At 34.8% G+C, this 21,394-nt stretch overlaps 4 protein-coding genes across 8 annotated transcripts; 1 reads left to right on the forward strand and 3 right to left on the reverse strand.

The window, feature by feature from the left end:
• Positions 1-1,068: 1,068 nt before the first annotated feature.
• On the forward strand, positions 1,069-3,528 carry LOC129873890 (protein ABA DEFICIENT 4, chloroplastic-like). 2 transcript variants are annotated; one of them, XM_055949077.1, is made up of 6 exons: positions 1,069-1,212; positions 1,906-2,146; positions 2,479-2,579; positions 2,866-2,994; positions 3,065-3,153; positions 3,270-3,528. In XM_055949077.1, the coding sequence occupies exons 1-6, from the start codon at positions 1,165-1,167 to the stop codon at positions 3,418-3,420; spliced, it is 759 nt and encodes a 252-aa protein (XP_055805052.1). In that variant the 5' UTR covers positions 1,069-1,164; the 3' UTR covers positions 3,421-3,528. The 2 variants fall into 2 exon arrangements, with proteins under 2 accessions (XP_055805052.1, XP_055805053.1); XM_055949078.1 differs by having other exon boundaries at positions 1,070-1,212; positions 1,912-2,146.
• On the reverse strand, positions 2,874-5,157 carry LOC129873889 (uncharacterized). 3 transcript variants are annotated; one of them, XM_055949075.1, is made up of 5 exons: positions 4,804-5,157; positions 4,450-4,723; positions 3,894-4,093; positions 3,517-3,818; positions 2,874-3,382 (listed from the first exon to the last, which is right to left on the reverse strand). In XM_055949075.1, the coding sequence occupies exons 1-4, from the start codon at positions 5,034-5,036 to the stop codon at positions 3,536-3,538; spliced, it is 990 nt and encodes a 329-aa protein (XP_055805050.1). In that variant the 5' UTR covers positions 5,037-5,157; the 3' UTR covers positions 2,874-3,382; positions 3,517-3,535. The 3 variants fall into 3 exon arrangements, with proteins under 3 accessions (XP_055805050.1, XP_055805051.1, XP_055805049.1); XM_055949076.1 differs by lacking the exon at positions 2,874-3,382 and having other exon boundaries at positions 3,417-3,818; positions 4,809-5,157; XM_055949074.1 differs by lacking the exon at positions 2,874-3,382 and having other exon boundaries at positions 3,417-3,818.
• A 1,427-nt stretch (positions 5,158-6,584) lies between these two features.
• Positions 6,585-10,774, reverse strand: LOC129875283 (probable LRR receptor-like serine/threonine-protein kinase At3g47570). Its single transcript, XM_055950737.1, has 2 exons — positions 7,654-10,774; positions 6,585-7,349 (listed from the first exon to the last, which is right to left on the reverse strand). Exons 1-2 carry the CDS (start codon positions 10,550-10,552, stop codon positions 6,961-6,963), a joined length of 3,288 nt encoding a protein of 1,095 aa, XP_055806712.1. The 5' UTR covers positions 10,553-10,774; the 3' UTR covers positions 6,585-6,960.
• Positions 10,775-12,779: 2,005 nt separating this feature from the next.
• LOC129874175 (mannose-6-phosphate isomerase 1-like) lies at positions 12,780-17,422 on the reverse strand. 2 transcript variants are annotated; one of them, XM_055949420.1, is made up of 5 exons: positions 16,773-17,422; positions 16,375-16,542; positions 15,703-15,915; positions 14,191-14,388; positions 12,780-13,290 (listed from the first exon to the last, which is right to left on the reverse strand). In XM_055949420.1, the coding sequence occupies exons 1-5, from the start codon at positions 17,115-17,117 to the stop codon at positions 12,982-12,984; spliced, it is 1,233 nt and encodes a 410-aa protein (XP_055805395.1). In that variant the 5' UTR covers positions 17,118-17,422; the 3' UTR covers positions 12,780-12,981. The 2 variants fall into 2 exon arrangements, with proteins under 2 accessions (XP_055805395.1, XP_055805394.1); XM_055949419.1 differs by having other exon boundaries at positions 14,122-14,388; positions 16,773-17,418.
• Positions 17,423-21,394: the final 3,972 nt, after the last annotated feature.

Here is a 21,394-nt window from a genome sequence, read left to right on the forward strand (position 1 = left end):
AGGACGCTTTGTCTCCTTTTGAAGAACGGACACATTCATTTTTTTCGAAGGAGTTTACATTTGAGATCCGTCGAAAAAAGGAAGGTTTATTGGACAAAAAGAAGATCTGAGAGCGTGGGGACTATTTATATAAGGTAAAATTGGACAAGGCACGTGGACAAATTCGATGCAGACACATGAAAGAACACGAAAGCAATAATTATGCATCGGAGGTAGAGGATACAGCCCATCTCAAAGGGGATAAAATCGAATCAAAGCTCGGACACCCGGAGGAAGGATCATCGGATGGTACCAGCCATTACCAAACCGTCCTGAAGGCAATGTCGAACGTTACTCTTTTTATTCTTAAATGTCATTTAATTCGTCATTCAATGTGAGTTAAGAGAGAATAATATTAGCTATCAAATCATAAAAATCCGTCCGTATAAAAGCAGTGGAATCATATTGTAGATCATAGTATTTTAACTATTGAATACTTAAATTTCTCTCTAGCAATATTTATCAATATCATTATATATTTACCAATTTTGTCCGGAGTCATCTTCATTAAAGATATCACCAGAATCAAGCCGAAACAGACTACAACTGCTTAATCTTTTAAATTCATTCAATTGGTTTTAACTTATTTCTTATATATACAATTTTTCTTGCATATTCATTTTATTATCTCGTGAATCAATTCAAGGTGTCCTTTTACAAATTCAACTATATATATATATTGGTTAAAGACAATTGTGATTGAAGTAAAAACAAAGACGACAAGGCACCGATATTTATATGTGCATGTGCGCCTGGTGTAGAATGATGAGAGGACAAGAGATTATGAAAAAGGTAAATAGGTGTAAAGGTGAACGCACGAAGGAGTAAGTGCTTTGACAACTTTCCGTCCAATAGAGCTTTGTCTGGTTGGATTTGGCAAATTCTCAACTAACATCTTTCATCACAAATTAAAGTGCAATATATTACTTTTTGACAATGAATGAATATGCTGACCTCATTTCTTTATTTGTACCAAACTTTGTGTTGCTTCTAAAGCTAATATAACTTTTTTGTTGCTTCTACCTCTCCTCCATTATTATTGTCCTTCCTCCCTCTTTTACTATAAAATAAAAACATTAACATGATGAAGCCACCTTCTTTCACTTCTTACTTCAATAATAAAGTATGGACTTGTCTTCTTCTTGCTTTTGCCACTCCCAAATCTCATTCAAGGTAGGCCTCGTTCTTTTCTGCTTCTATTTCTTGGTTGGTTGTAGTTTTTGTTGCTCAAAGTGTCCAAATTGAGATTTTTCTTTTCTTGATATTTGGTTGAGTTGTTCTACTCTGACAAACATCAGCTGAAACTATTGCTTTGTGATAGAACTATTTTTAGTTTTTAATTGCAGTTAGCATCATATCCAATTTTTTAGCAAGTGTTAAAGACTTTGAAGGGCACCTGAATTTAATCAAAAAGAATTAAGCACCATCGCAGATATTTGGCTTAGAGAAGCTGATTTTATGAATAAAAAGTTAGGTGTTTGGATAGAAGTGCTAAAACTGACAATAAGTTGCTGGCCATGGAATTGGGGAGAAAATTGGGATTTCTTTTAGGATGACAATTTAGAGATACGAAAACTATTAGGAATATATGAGCAGGGGAGTCCACATTCACTATTAAGCCTACATAGATATGGAGATATTTGAAGTTTGAGGCATGCTAGTGTCTTAAGGCCTAGCAAATTGAAGTTGTATTAGATCAATGTGAGGTCTAGCACACCTTTTGGAATAGGACTACAAAGAAATAAGGTTTTGCAATGCATTGAATCGAACAAGTTGGAGTCTACAACGAAACTCAACTGCTTTTCAGGCAGTCATTTTTGTTTTACCAATCTAAAATTTCATTTCCTTAAATTAACCATTACTTAGTTGCAGATGAACTGCTGGGCACCAGCCTTGGTGTCAAAAGTCCCTCTGAATACCCGAAGAAAGCAGACTCTCTCTCTTGCTATTAGAGAAATGAAGTCTGACCTTTTAAGTCAACGTATCGGTGGATTTGGAACCAAGCTTCGCAGTGGAGGGAGTTCTCTGGGAGAATCAAGAGTCATTATTCAACTAAATCTTCAAAGAACTCTTTCACGAAGAAAAAACTCTACGGTTTCTGCTTGCTGTAATTACTTTCTTACAAACTATTATTATCTATGATTTTGAATGTTCGTGACTAAGTAGTTTTAAATGTGTGCTTACTTAAGTTATTGCTGCAGTTGAGTTTTATAATCTCATCCGTGGTCTTTTTTATGTTTATTTGGAGAATAAAATCGTGTAAAAAGCTAATATTATGTCATTAGTTTTAATGAATGTAAAGTACTGAAGTTTCAATGGTGCTTTGTGCACTGTTTGAGTTTAACTTGCTATAGGTAATCTTCCTTGACCCTTTTGTACAGTTTTGGCAGACTTTTACCATTGGTCAAGCTTTTATTAAGTTCCTATATTCTTTTGCAGGGTTGCCAAGTTCAGAAGTTGCATCTACTGCTTTCACAGTGGGAACAGCAGCAGTTCTTCCGTTTTATACCGTCATGGTTGTGGCTCCTAAAGCTGAACTTGTAAGATTTCTAAAGTACTTTCAATCTTAATCTCTTTTCCAGTGTACTGGAGATCAAACTTGGCACTCAAATTATGAATTAAAAAGGCCGCCTTAAATTAAACACTTAACCAGCTGCAGACAAAGTAGAACTATTGGGGCACTACTTCAGTCCTTGTCTAATGTATATGATTTCCATTCAGTGCTTGGGTTTGTTATTTAATTATAACATGCTGATTTTGGAAAAAGATGCAAGTCATTGCTTTATTTCAAAGAGAAGTTGCAACTGAACATAATTTCAAATGCAGACCAGAAAAGCGATGAAAAGCAGCATACCCTACATTGTGCTTGGACTTCTATACGCATATCTATTATACCTCTCCTGGACACCAGATACAATTCGGCTGATGTTTGCTAGTAAATACTGGCTTCCAGAGGTCTGTGTTCAACCACATAATAATTTGTACAAATTGCATGGTTGGGATCTTAACACTTCCTTTCATTCAGCTGTCTGGTATAGCTAAGATGTTCTCCAATGAAGTAACGTTAGCTTCTGCATGGATTCATCTGTTGGCCATGGATCTTTTTGCTGCAAGGTCAATCTCTAGGCGTCTTATCTTTGTTGGGCTATGCCCCTTTTGCTTACTTTTTGGGACAATAAGAGGAGGATGCCACTGTTAGACATCTAACTAGAGTATTTCACTTGAAACAGGCAGGTTTATCATGATGGATTGCAGAATGATATTGAAACCCGCCATTCTGTGTCTCTGTGCTTGCTGTTTTGCCCTGTTGGAATTCTTACTCACTGCATCACCAAAGCTCTAACTAGTAGCCCAGAAAAGAGAGAGCATAGGATTCATTAACCGATGTTTTAGGCCTTCTTATGTTATCCGTAAATGATCAGCCAGCGTGTGACTTATCAGCACAGTGTAAAGGTTTTCAGTCAATGAAAAGATTACCTGTTTCAATAACTTGTTTCTAAGATGGATGAATGCACAATATTTCTTCCTTTAGTTCCACTCCAAACTTTTGATTTACTGCATCCTTGACTAATCCTATGAGCTCAAGCATGTCTTGAGAAGTTGCAGAGCCACAATTTATGAAAAAGTTGGCATGCTTGTTTGAGACCATGGCTCCACCAACTCTCAACCCTTTCAACCCAGTTTTCTCTATCAATTCTGCAGCAGAAACACCCATGGAAGATGGATTTCGGAAAACTGAACCAGCACTTCTCTCCCCCAAAGGTTGTGTCCTCCATTTTCTGCAAAGAAACAATCTTTATTGTGGTTGAAAGTAGCATGTTTCAAAATAAGAACATCACATTAGAAACAGTTACCTAGCCAAGTATGCTTGCTGCATTTCTCGTGCAGTTTTGGAGAACTTTAGCCGGAATGTAACTGCAGTAATGGATCCCAAGTCTCTCATTTCTTGAAATGGTGATGATCTATAGCCAAAATTTAGCGCTCTTCTTTTCAGCATCCTAGATTCGCCTTCATTTGTGATGATATCTATGCTATCAATAGCAGCAGCTGTTTCCTTTTATAATCAATGCCAAAAAGAAGAAGAAGGTTGCACTCTCAATATCATTTAGTAGTATTAGAAGTGAAGGCAGTAGTAGACATCGAATTGCACAAAATCATCTCAACACCAAGTCTTTGAAACAATAACTACAACAACCAGTGTAATATCACAAGTGCAGTCTGAGGAGGTTACCTCGGCTCAAGTAACATCAAATCAAAATAGTTATGAATAAGGAAATATGACAATCAAGAAAACACAACAACTAATAGGGAAAGCTGATACAAAGCATGCAGAAAAAGAACAACAACTACATAAAGAAACTAAAAATCTCACATCTATTTTAAGTTTTATTTCTTCATATGCTAATTTACCTGCCCATTTGCTCCGGCATTCATGTAAGCAGCTCCACCAACCGTTCCAGGAACACCAGCAGCAAATTCAAGCCCCGAAAACCCTTCATTTGCAGACACAACTCCCAAGCGATTAAATGGGTACCCACTTCCGACCCGGTATACTCCAGATTCAATCTTCTCCAAGAAGTCAATTCGATTGAGAATTACGCAACCATCAAAACCCATGTCATCAAACAGACAATTTGAGCCTTTACCCAAGATCATAAATCTCATAGATTGCTCATTACAATACCTGCATTGTATAATTAGGATCTTAAACTACGAGTCAATCAATCAATTATGATTCAATCTTGTGGGATAAAGAAATGGAACCTGACAGCCGAAACAAGTTGGGTTTGGTTAAAGACTTGAACGAAGTAATTACAAGGGCCTCCAATGCCCCATGTGCTGAGATCACTAAGAAGCTTCTTCCTGCAAATAAACTGTAACCCAGTTGAGTGTTGAGCTGGTCCTTGATTGTTGAAGCTGCAGCTCTGAACATGACAAGAATGTAACTTTCTTGGTGGTCTTAGAGGGAATTGATAGTTTGCCATATGTGACGCCATTGGAGAAGGCTTTATTTGGTGTTCATTGCGAATTTTCGGTTTGGGGTTTTCATGGCTCTTGCTTATGGGCAATGGGTAGGCTGTCAAATGTGAGGGTTATAGTTGAAATTGGAAATATCAAAACTGGTTGAAAAAGAGATTGGGTTGCGTCATAATCCTAAATTTTATTTTGGGTTCAAATGGGTTGAAACTTGGGCTGGGTCATGACCCGTCTAATTTGATCGGCTTAATTTCAGTAATTTAAATATATTATTATTTATTTTTTATAACCACAATTTGAATACCAACGTAAGAAAATAAAAAAAATAGTTACAAATTGATAGATAAATCCTAGAAGATATAAAACAGATAGTAGTTCATACATTTAATATAAGAACATACGTTACACCAATGCAAATAAAGAGTCTTAAAGTGGGTTGAAATTAAAGAATAAATTGGACTCAATTGAAAATTCTTTTAAAATGAATTAAGGCTTGAATGAGTTGAGATTAAACCAATTCAAATTATCTTGAGCCTAATTTATAAAAGTTTGGGTGGATTGGACGGGTAACCTACATTTGGGCTCATTTTGACACCCCTAGCAATGGCACAAATTAAAGAGAAGAGTTAGTCCGGGGTCCCTGTAAGGGTGAGGTCATGGGGATGTTATGGTATAAGGGCAGCCCGGTGCACTAAAGCTCCCGCTATGTGCAGGGTCCGGGGAAGGGCCCGACCACAAGGGTCTATTGTACGCAGCCTTACTTTGCATTTCTGCCAGAGGCTGTTTTCAATGCTTGAACCTGTGACCTCCTGGTCACATGGCAATAACTTTACCAGTTACTCCAAAGCTCCCCTTCGGAGATGTTTGGTATGCTTCACATATTTGAAATTTCACTATTCGATTTTGGTATTTTATAGTATAGTAAGTCCATATCGATAGTTTATTCAACTTCTACTTATATATACTCGTATAATAGAGAATTATGAATTTGACTTTTTTAAAAACGTATCGACTATATCATATTAACATATATGGTGTTATATTTTGAAGTTTTGCTGATTTATCAAATTATGAGATCTAGTAAAGGCCTAATCCCAAAAGTGATGGTCGTCTAGGACGAGTCAATGGAAGGTAGTTGTAAAGCTGTCACACCTGTTGTGGTAGGTGGGCACGACAACTTAGACGCGGAGCTCACAACCAATGGGAGCTTAATTATTAGGTTGATTTTGTCCATCCTATATTGGACACTTTGACAAGAAACAATCTAATTTTTGCAATAAAGACTATTCAAAGCAAAAGACTATGCTCTGAAGAAGTAACAATCTCTCATGAACATCAAGGGACCTGATCGAGTGATTAGCAGAAAGTCTTGAGTTGTTCATTGAAAGTTGTATTGTGTATTCATACATTGTAAGATCTATCATTAAAACTCTAAAGGAACATAGATCATTTCAATTGTAGTGTAGCGAGGTTGAGTTCATGGCTTAGCTGTGGTGTATTTGATTGAAGTCTATGTAAACTAGAGGTAGTTAATATAGTGAGCAATAGAGTTATTGCTTAGTTTATCTTGTAATAGAGGTGTTACAAGTTGTAGAGTTAAGAGTTTAATCCTTTTGTGATTATCGTGTTTGTAGTCACAAGCTGCTCGAAGATAGTGGAAGTTGTTGAGAAATCTTGTGACACAAGTTGTGGTTTTCTCCTCTCTTGAGTAAGGAGGTTTCGATGTAAACATTCTTGTTCATTACTTTTAAGTTTTCTGATCTTTACTCTTCATAATTTTGTCAAGGGACCTGGTGTCTTTACTTGTGGATTCATATAAGCCAACAAGGAAAAATATATATTTGAAAGAAAGAAGAGATGTTTTGACAGGCCATAAAAGGTGGAAAATATACATAGTATATGCATATGCAGGATATCGAAAAACTGAATCTGCTTGTTGCTGCATCAATCCTCCTCCTCATATTTTGTATGAGAATGAGTTAATTCAGCTCTTATCTTCTTTAGCTGCTCCACAACCTCTCTCATGTTTATCCTTTCCTCCGCTAACTCTTTCAAACACAGGAATGCAACATTTATTATCAAAATCAGCAACTGTTTGATTTGGCTTTGGTTTTCATCAATTGTATCTCTTGTAAAGCCAAGGCCACTAACAAGGTTCGCGTCTAGAATGTCCAGTACAGCATCAGGAAAGGAGAGAGATATCCATTTATGCAAGCTTAAGTCTCCGCTAAACATGTCTTCAGTAGGCTTCTTTCTTGTGAATGTCTCAAGCAACAAAATCCCAAAGCTATAAACATCACTGCTGGTGGAAATTTGCCCGTCTAAACCGTATTCTGTTGCAATAAACTCCCAATTAAAATGTGATAGATATATGCCAAGAAGAAATAATTGGAAATTTTTCTAACCACGATTCGTGCAGCAATAACTTTGAGTTTTTTGGGACTCAAAATGTGTAGCTACCCATGTTACAGTACAAAATGTTGCACTGCGACTGTCATAAAAGTAGAAGTGTCTTGACTATGTGAATTTCGCATGAGAAATCTATTATTACAGAGGGGATGAAAATCAAAGTTATGGTAGACATAAAGGAAAAAGGTAACTAGCATAGGACACCTGCAGTTCAAGACATTATCATACCTGGAGCAATATAACCAATAGTTCCGAGAGTCTTGGTTTGAGCCATATTTCCTTCTTGTGACAACATTTTTGCAATTCCAAAATCTGCAACATGAGCAGTCAGATCCTGATCAAGAAGCACGTTAGCTGGCTTCAGATCACAGTGCACAATAGGCACTGTATAATCATGATGAAGATACTCCATGGCCAGTGCTACGTCGATCAGTATATTGAGCCTTTCAATCAGAGTCAAGCAACCTTCATCGGAGTACAATCTCTTGTCCAAGCTTCCATTAGGCATGTACTCCAGTACAATCGCTATTAAATCCAAATTTGAGCAAGTCGATACTATCTTGACCAAGTTCCTGTGTCTTACATTGCTCAAAATTTCACATTCTGAATCAAAATTTCTTAAACCCCCTTGCCATTCCATATCGAAAACTTTGATTGCAAAGACAGTACCGCCAGAAAATGTACCTTTGTAGACTGTACCGGAACTTCCACTTCCTACTAGGTTGGACTGACTGAAATTTTCTGTAGCTTGGAGAAGCTCATAATAAGTGATTTTCTGATGTCCCATTCTAGGGGGGTAATCCGATTCATTGTTTCCGACCACATGTTTTCTTCTTGACCAAATCATCCATGTGAAAAACAACGCGACCAATATCAGAAATGTTGCAGCAACAGGTACTGTTGTTCTAAGGATAAGGGACATTTTCCTTGTTTTCTTTCTGCCTTGAGCTGGACATAAAAGAATATACAAGTCAGGTGCTCCACAAAGTCTTGGATTTCCCATCAAGAACCGATAATTAATATTTGCAAATACCCCTTTCTTTGGAACTTGTCCTTGCAAGTTGTTGAAAGAAACATTGAGATATTTGAGATCTCGCAATAGCTCGAGAGATTTGGGAATCACGCCTGATAAAGCATTAGTAGACAAATCCAGATACTCAAGAACTAGTAGATTGCTAAATGTGTCCGGTATGGGACCTTGGAATGCATTTCTTGACATATCTAGTGAGACTAGATATTGAAGGGACCCTGTGGAATTTGGTATTTCACCAAAAAACTTATTGAAAGAGAGGTCCATGATGTTCATCGCTTTCAGGGTTCCCACATCAGAAGGGAAGAAACCATGCAGCAGGTTTCTCGATAAGTTCAGACGATCAAGCTTTACTAATCTCCAGAAACTTGAAGGTAACTTTGAGCTGAACTTGTTGGCAGCAATTGACATTTCTCTTAATTCAGTCAGATTTCCGATACATGGGGGTACTGCTCCTGACAGTCTGTTTTCTCCCAAATGCAGTAGGCCTAATCTTCCTATGCTGCACAGTTCAGCTGGAAAAGGCCCTTCTAATTTATTTCCAGTAAGATACAGCCTTTCCAGGTTTTGCAGGCCAATAAATGAGGGGGGCACATTGCCGACAAGGTTATTACTTGCTAATCCCAGGTAAATCAAGCTACTTAAGTTTCCAAGGCTTGTAGGCATATTGCCTCTGATACCAGAGTCTGCTGCATCAAGGACCCTGATATTGCTTGATAAATTTCCTATTGATTCCGGAAAAATTCCATTCAAAGGATTAGATTCAAGAATCAGGTACACCAGATTCCTGCTAGTTACCAATGAATTCAAGAAGTCAAGTTTTGTGGCTCCAGGCTTGTTTTCCAATAGATTATGTTGCAGATTGAGAGTTATAAGGTCCACCAGGTTACCTAACATCATGGGAATCGGTCCGGTAAAACTATTGTTTGCAACTTCAAGATTTTCAAGCTTTGAAGCATTGCATATTGTAGAGGGTAGATATCCACTGAATTGGTTGTGTGAAAGGAAAATCTCCCGCAAGTTAGGTAGCCAAGTACCAAGATCATGTGGAAGGTATCCATATAAGTAATTATGCCTGGCTTTGAGGATTTCAAGCGACGAAATATTGAATAAGCTGGACGGAAAGGCACCAGAAATTCGATTATATTCAAACTCAAACCAGACTAGTTCATGCAACTTACCAAACTCACTTGGAATATTTCCTAGCAGATCATTTTCAGTGAAGAAGAGAAGAGTGATCTTTGATGCATTAGATAAAGAAACCGGGATTTTCCCCGTAATCCTGTTGCTGTCCAGAAAAAGATGTTCAAGCATAGGAAGATAATTACCCAAATCACTTGGAAGTTCCCCTGATAAGGCATTTATGGAAAGATCTACAATTTGCAATCTTGAAATATTGAAAATCGAAGCAGGTATCGATCCAGTGAAGTTATTTCCACGGAAGGAAAGGAGCCTCAAATTTGAGAGATCGCCAATTTCATCAGGTATTTCACCTTCCAAATCATTTTCATGCAGATAAAAATATTCCAGCTTTGATAAGTTTCCTAATAAAGATGGAATCTTTCCTGTGAGATTATTGTTGTTGATACGCAAAAATCTGAGTTGGCTTAAAAGGCCAAGTTCTTGAGGTATGCTTCCTTTGATCATGTTATCTGATAAATGAAGTTGTTGCAGTAAACGACAACGGCTTATGTTTGGAGGAATGGTTCCATCAAGAGAATTCCGAGTCACATTAAGAAGCCTCAGTTGTTGCAAGAAGCCCAATTCACTAGGCAAATTGCCATTCAAGTCATTGCTACTAAGGTCAAGAACAGCAAGTTGAGTCAAATTGGCAAGTTCTGAAGAAACTCTGCCTTGAATGGCCAAATTGGGAAGTTGTAAAGCTACAACTCTCTGGTGCAAGCATGAAACTCCATACCAGCTGCAGAAGTCTGTATCTGAGCTCCAATTTGTGGACAAAATGTTGTGAGGTTCCAATCGAAGGCTCGATTTAAATGCCAGCAAAGCAGCATAGTCACTGATGAACTTGGTATGTTTAGCTAAACAAGGTGGATGAAAGAAGAACAAAAGTGCAAGAAACTTAATCAGGATGTTCATAATTAGTGATTTGAGATTCTTACTCTCACAAAGAGAAGTGTTTCAATAGTGAAAATTGTGTTGATCAATCAATAGCAGACTAGGCAACTGGTGGTTGGAAGAATATAATTCCTTTTACTTTTCTTAAATGGAAGAATACAATTTCATTGGACGTACTCGACCATAAAAGTTAGTTGATCAAGTTAAAATTATTCAAAACTTCCCTACACCTACAAAACTAGACATTTGGAGCGCTACTCCAACACCATGTTAAGAAAAATAGACTTTGAAAGTAACTCAATCCTAACTACTAGATTATAAGGTAGAGATTGTCCAAAACTATTTAAAGATTACATTTTGTACCGCGAAATCAAAGGAATTTTTCTTCCTTGCACCCTATAAGAATTTTCTGGTTTTAAAACAGGATTATTATTTTAAACTGAACTTTGATAGTGTTATATGCCCTGTCCACTATTATATTTTAGTGGGAAGGCTTATCAATATTGTATGTCGTATTTACCAACAAATTGAAAAAGTTAAGAGACAAGTAAAGGTTAATAAAGTTTATGGATATATAAGAAGCTTCTGAAACTTTTGTGCATTTTTTTTTCCAGTTGGAAGATTGGCATGTCGAAAACTTTAGTGAATATAATGTGCTTATTTCACTCATTCCAATGGATGCAATGTAAATTAACTTGACACAAAATTTAAAATGAAAAAAAATTTAAAATTTGTGTTCTTAGACATATCATAACATTTATGTAACTATAAGTTTTTTTGAAACTTGAGGGCTTAAAATATCTCATTTCACATTTATGTCCTCCAACTTTGAATGTGCATAAGTAGACATTTAAACTTGTATAAAATTGAACAAGTAGACACACACGTCCCACGTGGCACAATACAGGGAGGACGTCACGTAGAACGCAAAATTGTCATATAGAATGTCATGTAGCACGAATGTATCTATTTGTTGAAGTTTTGAATAGTTAATGTGTCTACTTGTGCATTAATAAAGTTAGAGATCATAGTTGCTAGTTTAAATAAAATTAAGAATCATATTTATGTATAATACCAATAAATTACGCCACAAAGAGGGAGTAGTATGAAATTCGTCTATATCATTGAAAAAAGAGGTAAGACCGATAGGAAAATCAGGATTTGACCTGTTAAAATGTTGAGGCCCCTCAATGGGTTCTAATTCCAAGAAGGGTTTGATTTCCTGAATCAATCAAATATTTATTTTATTGGAGGGGGCCATGATACAACTTCTTGTCTACGTTGAAGTCAAGACGGGGCGATGAAAGCATGCCAAGGTGAAGTTGGCGATCTGTGTTTAACCTTTTTTCGGATCTTCATCTTGCCCTGTCATGAGCTTATGCACAACATTTACTACTATGTTGCATGTTATTACAGGATCGTTGAATCAGTCGATATACGCCATATTTACTCTCTGTTCCATATTAGATGTGCACTTTTTATTTTACATGGTGATTCAAAAATTATTAATGAATTGATCAATTTTACTATTTTGTCTTTTGTTTATATCAATGCACATAAAAATAAGTTAGAAAAATATACATAAAGCACAAGAATAGCTAATACAGAGGATTGTTCGCATTCAAAAGGTCATATTAATTGTAGGGGTAAAATAAAAATAAAAAAAATTAAATATCCTAATTTAGTAAGTAATCAAATAATATGAGATAACTATTTTTATTAGGATCCTATGCGATGGGGACGGAGGGAGTACTATGTAATATGGTTGGAAAGACATATTGACAACTATATTTTAACTTATTTCCTTCTTTGTTGTTGTATAACCATAAATACATAATTTTTTGCTATGTATAATTATTTAATATGTGGGACAGAAGTACTTCTTGACTATTGACGCTGATTTAGATGAATTAATTATATTTAGCTTTCAATTCAAGCTGAGATATTATGAAAAGTTCAAACAAATACAACCATTGGAAAAAATTTCAAATAGACAATAGTTGACAGCCCAAAAGATTAAAATGATACCATGTAGTTACTGTACTGTCTGCTCCAATCTGTTTTCTGTTTTCTTTTTTTCTTTTTTTCTTTTTTTTTGTTGGGAATTATTCAATGCTGTTTATGCTTATGTTTAGATTAAAAGCACAACTAAAAATATTTACAAGTTTCTTACAAAATCTGAACATAAACCCTAAATCCTAAACCACATACCCCTCCCGCTAATTTACCTTATTGTTTGAAGTTTTTCCCACATATACACCTAGATTGTGAACCACTAGACTGGTACAATGAGGCAACTATATCAATAGTCATTTATTTTGTATAACTTGATTTACAGAAATGGCATGGACATGGAATGCAAACACTAATATTACAAGGTTGGATTAGCCAACTTTCGTATAGAGGAACCTTAATGAACAATTATATGTACTAGCATACGTACACAACTCTCACTCCTTGAAAACCCTGCTGTTTACTCCTGTTCTATACAAGTGCAAACCAGAAGATGTTGAAACAGAAATGCTGGTATTTGCAGGTGCAAAAAAGACATCACCTTCATGGATAATCTCATTAGATGATGTGGTCACTGTTCCCTCTCCCTCCACGACCATAAAAATGGATGGACCAGGAATAGAAGGAAATTCAGCAGTTGATTGTTCGGGAAGAATACAGCGATCGACCTCAAATTCATCAAAAGGAGGAATGTACCTCACAACATGAGGATTTACTGTAGTACCCTGCAGAATTTCAGGAAAACCCTGCAACAAGAACAGATAAAATTTAGATATAAACGGAGACCCAATGTCATGTTAATTGCACTTAAAGGAATCTTGCTAAATATTAGCCTCTGCCTGCACAGCCAATAGAATGGCATAGCCCAATAAAACTAATAATAGGATATACAAGGAGATGTTCTGACAATTTTTCTCTTTTTTTAAATAACGATGGTGTTCGGACCAGGTAATATTCTGATGATTGTTGACCAAGTTCCAGGAGCATTACTAGTTTAGGAATGTACACATCAATTGAACAGACAAGTAACTTAAACACCTTAAAACATTCTTGATGGAAGTAACTAGATGTCAGAATAATGCAAATCTTTCCTAGTATATTCAACCTCCAATTTTTTGAAGCACATACAAGGTTGCTGTTATATTCAGCTCCAATCACGAAATATAATTTTGAAGAAGGGAAAAGATTCATATTTGTCCTTGTACTATCCAAAATAGTTCAATATGCCTTCCTTTTCACTTTTGATCCATTCATACCCTTGTCATTAACAAATCGTCTCATATTTTGCCTTGCCATTAACAGAGCTCCAGATGTAAAATGGGTGTGGAGACGTGTCTAAATATTTTGAAAAAAAGGTCCAATTTTACCTTTGTACTTTTGATTATAGGTTGAAAATATCCTCAGGTTGGAGCTCCGTTAGGTGTCAAGGGGCAAAAGAAAAGTTTTTACTGACAGCATGGATAATATTAAACCAAAAGTCTAATGAAGGGCAAAGTTGCTCAATTTAAAATATTACAAGGACAAATTTGACCATTTTTTTCTTTTAAGAATAACCCTAGTGGTGTCTATAACAGTACCTGTATGTAAGTGAGCATTGAGCATAGAGTTTTAACATCTCGGTTCTTTGGAGTTAGGCCAGCACGTACCACGTTGTCTGATGTTGCCATGCATTCAACACAATCACCATATATATAAGCATGAGGTTCATTTGCTCCTAAATATAAAGCTTCACCAGGATTGAGCTTCACATAATTTAACAAGAATGAAGCCAAGACACCAATATCAGCTGGATACTGCTTCTCAAGTCTCAGCACTACTTGTTCTTTCTCTGTCAGCTCCCTTGCCTACAACATGAAGGATGAAATATCATAAATAAATGGCAATGACCAAGATTGGTTTAAGCGCAGTTCAGCCCCATCATATTTCACTTTCCTGAATGAGACGTCAGTTTCTAGACATTTCATTTCATACATAATAAAGAAGAAATCAAAGTAAAACTAAATCATCAAGTAGGGATAATATAATAAGCAACTAAGATGCCAATCAAACCAAACAGATTATCACCTCAGTGGAAATTGAACGAGAAATACAATTTGATGTAGGTTGTTGGTTACCCTAAATTCAAATTTCGGCTGGCCCTATTTACAGTTAATGTGAGAGTAAAGGAGTTATTCTCTTCTTTTTTCTTGTGGGGCATTAAGAGGGCACAAATAGATCAGATGATATCTTTTTGATGAAGTAGATCAGATGTTGTATTAAAATCCATAAATTCCCATATTCAAAGTAATAAAATCTTTATACCACCACCAGTAGCCCATCCATCTAAATCTATAACACTGATAAAAAGAACATTTCAAAAATTGAAACATGACTAAAGCCAGCTAATAAAGGTCGATTCATCATAGTCAATTCAACTCAACTCTTCTGAAAATGTTTTCTTCTGTTGTTTCTCGATCTTTCTTTATTATAAGTATTATTTTAAGCTGGTTCTATACTCTACTTTTTCCCACATCCACTCCTGTCTTTCCTTGATCATGTTTTCTCAAAAAGATAAAGAGGAAGGAACTCTTAATCTTCACCAGAGAGGAAGTCTCAGCTTTTATATTTTTTTTACTCCTGTTTATCTTTTCCTTCTTTTTGGTGCTTAATCCCCATTCATTCAATAGGAATTTGGTCTATCCATCATTTAGGTTCTTGAAAATGCATTATCTGAGATGCTCATGTTTCTGAATCGTGAATCGATATTTTAATTTGGTATCCAATTTCCTCAAAGCATCAATTGAAAGGAGAAGTGTCCTTTTGAGAGAAAATAGGCACAACACAAAAAGTAGGGGATGAACTACAAAATCTACTTAGATGGGAATTGAACTGTTGGATAAAAATAATTTTGATGATATTCTCAAACCTCACTTCTTCCAGTACCGAACTCTTTATGCAAGTAAGTCCGTGTGTTTAAAGATGAGTAGGAAAAGGGAGTTTTTAGCTGAAAAATGTTTACCAAGAGAATGAAGAGCATAGTTTTCCAAAACCACAAAGAATTACTCCACATGAATAAATGTCCACCATGCTTTAGTACAAAAAGGATACTTACAACTAGTACTAGGATAAAACTAATACATTTTAACTTCTATCTGATCAGGGACTACTTTTGACTTTACCTGATTTTTAACGTGTAGGCGACTAATCAGCTTGGCTATCACTTCAGCAACCACATCCTTGTCGGCTGACATCAGCTCAGTAAATACTGATTGTAGCACTAATTTACCTTTTTCCTTCCCACCGTCCTCATTCAATTCCAATACCTGCTCTGCGCGTGCAGTACCAACCAATTCGACAATCTCGGGCACAGTTTGAACAATCAACTTAAGCTCCTATAAGAATTCCATAAGTAATTGTTAAAATCTTGAACACATCTGTTCCTTTTACAAATAGTCATTGAATTCTAAGTTCATTTTTCATCTCAAGCTAAGAGGCAGATTCGAAAGTGAATCAACCACCTAAATATCTAACACCATTCTTCTGCACGCATTGTTATGTTTACACTACGATAAGCTTGAGGTTCAGAATGAGCTTCTATAGGCTTGCAGTCTAACAAAATATGGATGGAAAAACCAGAAACATATGTAACTACGCCACTTTTTCAGCAAATACTCTTACAACTCTACCTCTAGAATGCAACCCAATTATTACATTAATCTACCAAAACAAGTGAACTCTATTTTAAAGGTATTGTAAATTCATGGGCACGCCTCAAACGTCCTGGATTACGAAGCCTAACATAATTCAAAAAAAATTAACTACACCTAAGAAACCACATAGATTTTGAGTACCTCTAGACTTATAAATCCACATAATGCCTCAAATTCCGTCAACGCCAATGCCATCTCCGGTTTGTGATTGTCATCCTTATAAACATCTGGGAGCTCACTATGCAGACGAGACGCCAAATCCTTGTCTGGATGGGCCTGTATGGACAAAGCTTGTGCAACAGATAGTACCTAAAACTCCATACATGTTAGAATCTTATCAAACCATACTGAAAGCCAAGTATAAAGAGCTTTAACTCACTCGAAATGAATCAAGTTAGATTAAAAATAAATTCAATTGTTCCATTGTACGATATTTTACGAGAAGAAACTGATTAACAATTCTCCCCGAAATTAGTCCCACAGAATAATTTGCCGACATCTCAAACTCCCCCAAAAGAGTAAAATTAAGTGTAATTTACCTTGAAGAGAAAAGGAAGGTTGTTACCCCATTTCTTCACAACTTTTTCCCCAAGAACACTAGGGTTGTTTTCAATCCATTTCTTCAATGTCAACTTATTTCTCTCTCCACCACCATTAGTCAATCCATTCTCTACTACATAGGAAGGCCCAGAATCATGAGTCCCCATCCAAAATTCGGCATAAGGCTTGTCCTGGTCAATATAGTCATCACCACTATTGCAAGCATAGAGGCGCGCTACACGAGATTCCTTCCCGGGTGGTCCCCAATCGTAATTCTTCACGCAACCCATCAACCTCACCAGCCTCACTCTCCCCTCCGTCGCCGACAATAAATCAGCCTCCATAAAACGGATTAATTCAAAAAATGTATATAAATAAAATTCTCTGAAAAAAGTTTAGTAGTCTCTGTTTATGCTAGTAGAGATGTGAAGGAAAAACTTATGAAGAAGGAAAGGAAAACAGTAACTTCACTTCATAAAAAAGATTGAAGAAGAATAATTATATTGTGCAGAAGAGCACATGAATGTTGCTGCTGTACAATTCAAGAAAAGAGTGAAGGAGGAGGCTTCTATTTCAAGGAGGGAAACAGGTTTATCACGCAAAGCACCGCTTTCAAATCTAATTAAAGGAGAACATTTCCGGTCAACTTAAATCTTTCCCTCCTTCCAATTATTTATTTTTAATTAATTTAAGAATAATTATAAAACCTTACAAAATCTTCTCATTTTTTTTAAAACATAATATCCAGTCTAACTACATTAATAAAATTGGGACCGATTGAGTAATTTCAGTTTAATTAAATTGTTTCACTTTCCCTTTTAATAAATCACAATATTTTAATATGTTTTATATATCTTAAATTTAAAATTATAAAATTTAAAAAATAATATTTTTTAAAAATATTTGTCTCAAATCAAAATCGAATAGGTAATTAAAACGGAAGGGGTACAAAATTAAATCTTGTCAAACATAGATATAATCAATACTAGTACTAGAAGATTGGATTTTGTCAACTAAAAAATAGTTAATATCAAATTGCATAGAAAAAGGCAATTTGGTGTACAAGTACTATGTAATAGGTTGGAAAAAGGTCGTAGTAGTTGATTTCCATAGACCGGCCTATTTTACATTTTTACAAATTATTTTCACCGTTTGAACTTGTAATCTCCCATAATTGAGTAGATACGAAAAATAATTATAGCTACGGAATAGAAGAAAAACTAATACAACTGCTCTAATTAATTTGGAATTAATGGATAAATTGATTATTTGATATCAAGAAATAGATGATTGAAGATAGTAGGAATGATGAGTATGTAATCAGGTTATATGGGATAAGGTTGAAGTGGTCTTTATGGTGAATATGATAATAAAAATGACGTTGAGATGATCATCACATGTGAAGAGTAGGAGTGCAGATGCATTGATGAAAAAGTGCAAGAAGTTGACTATCGTATATTTTAAGAGAGGTCGAAATTGATCGAAGTAGAATATCTTTAGCTTACCTATAATTCTAGATGGATGGTAGCTGAGCGTTGCAGTATTTACATATGTCGATACGTGTAGTTTTATTCTCCTAATTTAATGTTCACTATTATTTATTATGTTTGTCTTACTATATTATTAATAAGTTTTTTCTCTATCATACTTTAATTGCATTTATTTTGTATTAAAATATCTATTAACAATAACATTTTTATGGTATACAAATAATACAATATTTATATATATTTTATTCCCCAATAGCAATTAGGATTGTTGCTGCCTTCAATCTTGGGGCAGCAAGTAGACCACATAAATACGGAATTGCTGAAGAGTTACGCACTCCGTTTTGAGATTCTCAATTAGCAGTGTTGATCGTGTGTGGTCATCATCACATGCAGATGCACCCATTCTTTTCTTTTCTTTTGGTTCCACACACAATTTTGGACCTTTACGTATTTATGTAAAATATCCAACTTCACCTATGTATTCTTCTTTTTAATGACTAGAAGTGATATGGCCGTGCAAATACGAGCCCAATATTTTATATTAGATTATATTTTATTTAGACAAACATGGTATAAATTATCAAAAACTGTGTAATTCATTACAAATACTAAAGAGAATCATTCATTTGTTAGCTAACAACCATAAGTAAAATACAAATACTATAACTAGTGATCTCTACATAAAGTCGTAAATAGATTCCACAGCTTTTACAAATCCTTCTCTAGAATTGAGGAAGAAAGCAAAAACTGAGTAAGGCAAAGCCATACTGTATCTTGCATTGTATGAGCAGATAGCCTTGAATGGTTCAACTCTTTACAGAAGCCACGGACTTTGAGATATTTTAAATTCAGAGGATCTAATTGGCAGCAAAACCATTGAAAAAATCACTTAAAAATGCTTATATATACGTCAACATACCTGCACTTCCATAAAATGATTATCTGTCAAAATTATGAATCATAATCTAATAGAAAATGTTTTCACTACAAAACAAAAAGTGTGTGTTGTGTAAAAACAGATGAATATAAAGTCTTAATGATCGTTTCTTGCTGGGTCACACAAAAAGGTAGTCAAGAGTAGCATAGAGAGTAATATATCATTTCACTCCCAATCAGTATAGAATGTGAAGATAGATTTACATAATGTCATGAAAAAATTCTCTAGTATATAAATTTCATGGACTCAGCTCACCTAATTAAAAATAGATACTAAATGTGCTAATGCTGTTAACTAAAAATAGTGATTTCATAATTTCAACAATTTCTAATGCTTGTCACCCATTTAAATTCAAGTACGTACTCTTAGAAAATGCACTATAGGAAATTAGAAATCAATGGTACATGTATGTGAATATTACCCGATGCAAATTCCATTACTTCTCTGAATGATAGTTTCAACTTTCTCTAGGAACAAAGTAGCATTCTAAGCATACATTTTCATTATCATATTGAAGTGCTTTGTTCTTTCACATCTGCTTCCAATAGTTGTAAAGATGGTAATAGTCTTTAAGAAGAAAAGAAATCATTACAACACTATAAACCAAACTTGGAGATATAGCTTTTTCTTGTTTAGTATTCATGAATTTTTACTATTTAAATCACTTAACTTAGATTAGTTTTATAATAATTATTTGTAGTTAGTTCAAGCTACATATACACTTATATAATCCCTATAACTTGAACAAAGTTTGATAATCCAACAACTCTGTGAAACTAAAAAAAACACTATAGTAATACTGAAAAATTAAGAGAAAACAATTTGAATGGTTGTTGTTCATCTTTCACTTCAAAGGTCCTTCCCATCAACTATATATTATCTATAACTATTCAAATGTTTAATTCAAGAAGATAATGAAAGAAGAAATGTATGCTGCCCCTGTATTAAGCATAGAGAAACTTAGTAACTATTCTTTGATTAGACTAATCTAAAGCAATTAATATCTCAATCAATAAAAAATCCCAAATAATGCGACAAGTCAAGAATAAAAGATAATTGGGTAAAATTAACTCTTTCGAGTTTATCAAATTGTCAAGTGAATCTCCAAACCTATGAACATAACGTGAATTTTTTACTCAGCTCCTTTACAAAGCTCAAGATTATTATTTTTCAGTACACTTCGTATTGCTTGAGTACTAAAGCATGAAATTTTTCTACACTACCCTTATACCTCAGTTATATTAAATAATAGTAATAAATTATTTGTATGTGGAGCTTAACATCTCTAGCTACTAAATGAGAAAATGAAAGATAAACTACACACATGCAACTATAAGTAAATTGAAAACAATAACTTTGCTCTCTTTAATTTCTCTTGAACGGATCTCTACTAGCAAGATAATGAGTCACAGCTCTTAGTGCAACAATTCTTTACAGATCTGATAAAGGCCCAAAAAGATTTAAAAAAATAATAATCAAGATGATGAGTATTGAGTAGCAATTAGGTCTTACCTATAAAGTCTAAAATGAATTGCCCTTAAACAGACATGTTGATACCAATTTCCAATTGACTCTTCTAATATAGTAGAAAAGAAAAGAAATATATAGATTATTGATTGAAGATATGCTCTTTTGATCTCAATATAACAAATTTAAATCTTAATAAATATTTCGTCTCTTTCAATTTATGTTTATTTTTTTTATAAAATATGTTTTTTTTTAAATGTCTTTTTTTTATAATATCTCTCATTTTAACTTTGAGATAAATGTTGAAACACCTCTGAATTTGGCGTGAATTATTAATTTCATTCTTGAACTATCGATAGTCTTAAAAGTAGTGATGAGCATGGTACGATATGGTATGATATTTAAAGATTCAGTACGATAACTTCAATTTTCGGTATTTAAAAGTACTATACCATTACCGTGTCAAACTAGCTCAGTATGGTTCGGTATTTTTAATTTCAATTTCGATATTTTGCGGTATGATTGTTAGATAACCATAATTAGTTTGACTTCGACTTACATATATTCATATAATAAAAAGTATAACTTTAATATTTTAAAAACGTCTCAAGCTGAATTGTAGCTACTAGTTCTGTACAAGGCCTAGTGTGCACTCACAAGAGTAAACAATTGTTCACCTTGGTATCTTCTTTCCAGTGCTAATTAGTTCTATCTGCCACCTTTAGTA

This window comes from Solanum dulcamara, chromosome 11 (assembly GCF_947179165.1).
Source record: "Solanum dulcamara chromosome 11, daSolDulc1.2, whole genome shotgun sequence".
Classification (NCBI taxonomy): Eukaryota; Viridiplantae; Streptophyta; class Magnoliopsida; order Solanales; family Solanaceae; genus Solanum; species Solanum dulcamara.

Excerpts from the sequence above, each read along its gene's own strand:
- LOC129873890 (XM_055949077.1), top strand. The coding sequence starts at position 1,165 with ATGGACTTGTCTTCTTCTTGCTTTTGCCACTCCCAAATCTCATTCAAG. Across the intron at positions 1,213-1,905 it reads ACTCCCAAATCTCATTCAAG|TTGCAGATGAACTGCTGGGC; the intron begins GTAGGCCTCGTT and ends ACCATTACTTAG. Across the intron at positions 2,995-3,064 it reads GTAAATACTGGCTTCCAGAG|CTGTCTGGTATAGCTAAGAT; the intron begins GTCTGTGTTCAA and ends CCTTTCATTCAG.
- LOC129873889 (XM_055949075.1), bottom strand. The coding sequence starts at position 5,036 with ATGGCGTCACATATGGCAAACTATCAATTCCCTCTAAGACCACCAAGA. Across the intron at positions 4,724-4,803 it reads CAACTTGTTTCGGCTGTCAG|GTATTGTAATGAGCAATCTA; the intron begins GTTCCATTTCTT and ends TATACAATGCAG. Across the intron at positions 3,819-3,893 it reads CAGCAAGCATACTTGGCTAG|AAAATGGAGGACACAACCTT; the intron begins GTAACTGTTTCT and ends GTTTCTTTGCAG.
- LOC129875283 (XM_055950737.1), bottom strand. The coding sequence starts at position 10,552 with ATGAACATCCTGATTAAGTTTCTTGCACTTTTGTTCTTCTTTCATCCA. Across the intron at positions 7,350-7,653 it reads TATTGGTTATATTGCTCCAG|AATACGGTTTAGACGGGCAA; the intron begins GTATGATAATGT and ends TTATTGCAACAG.
- LOC129874175 (XM_055949419.1), bottom strand. The coding sequence starts at position 17,117 with ATGGAGGCTGATTTATTGTCGGCGACGGAGGGGAGAGTGAGGCTGGTG. Across the intron at positions 15,916-16,374 it reads GTGGATTTATAAGTCTAGAG|GAGCTTAAGTTGATTGTTCA; the intron begins GTACTCAAAATC and ends GAATTCTTATAG. Across the intron at positions 14,389-15,702 it reads GCCTACACGTTAAAAATCAG|GCAAGGGAGCTGACAGAGAA; the intron begins GTAAAGTCAAAA and ends TTCATGTTGTAG.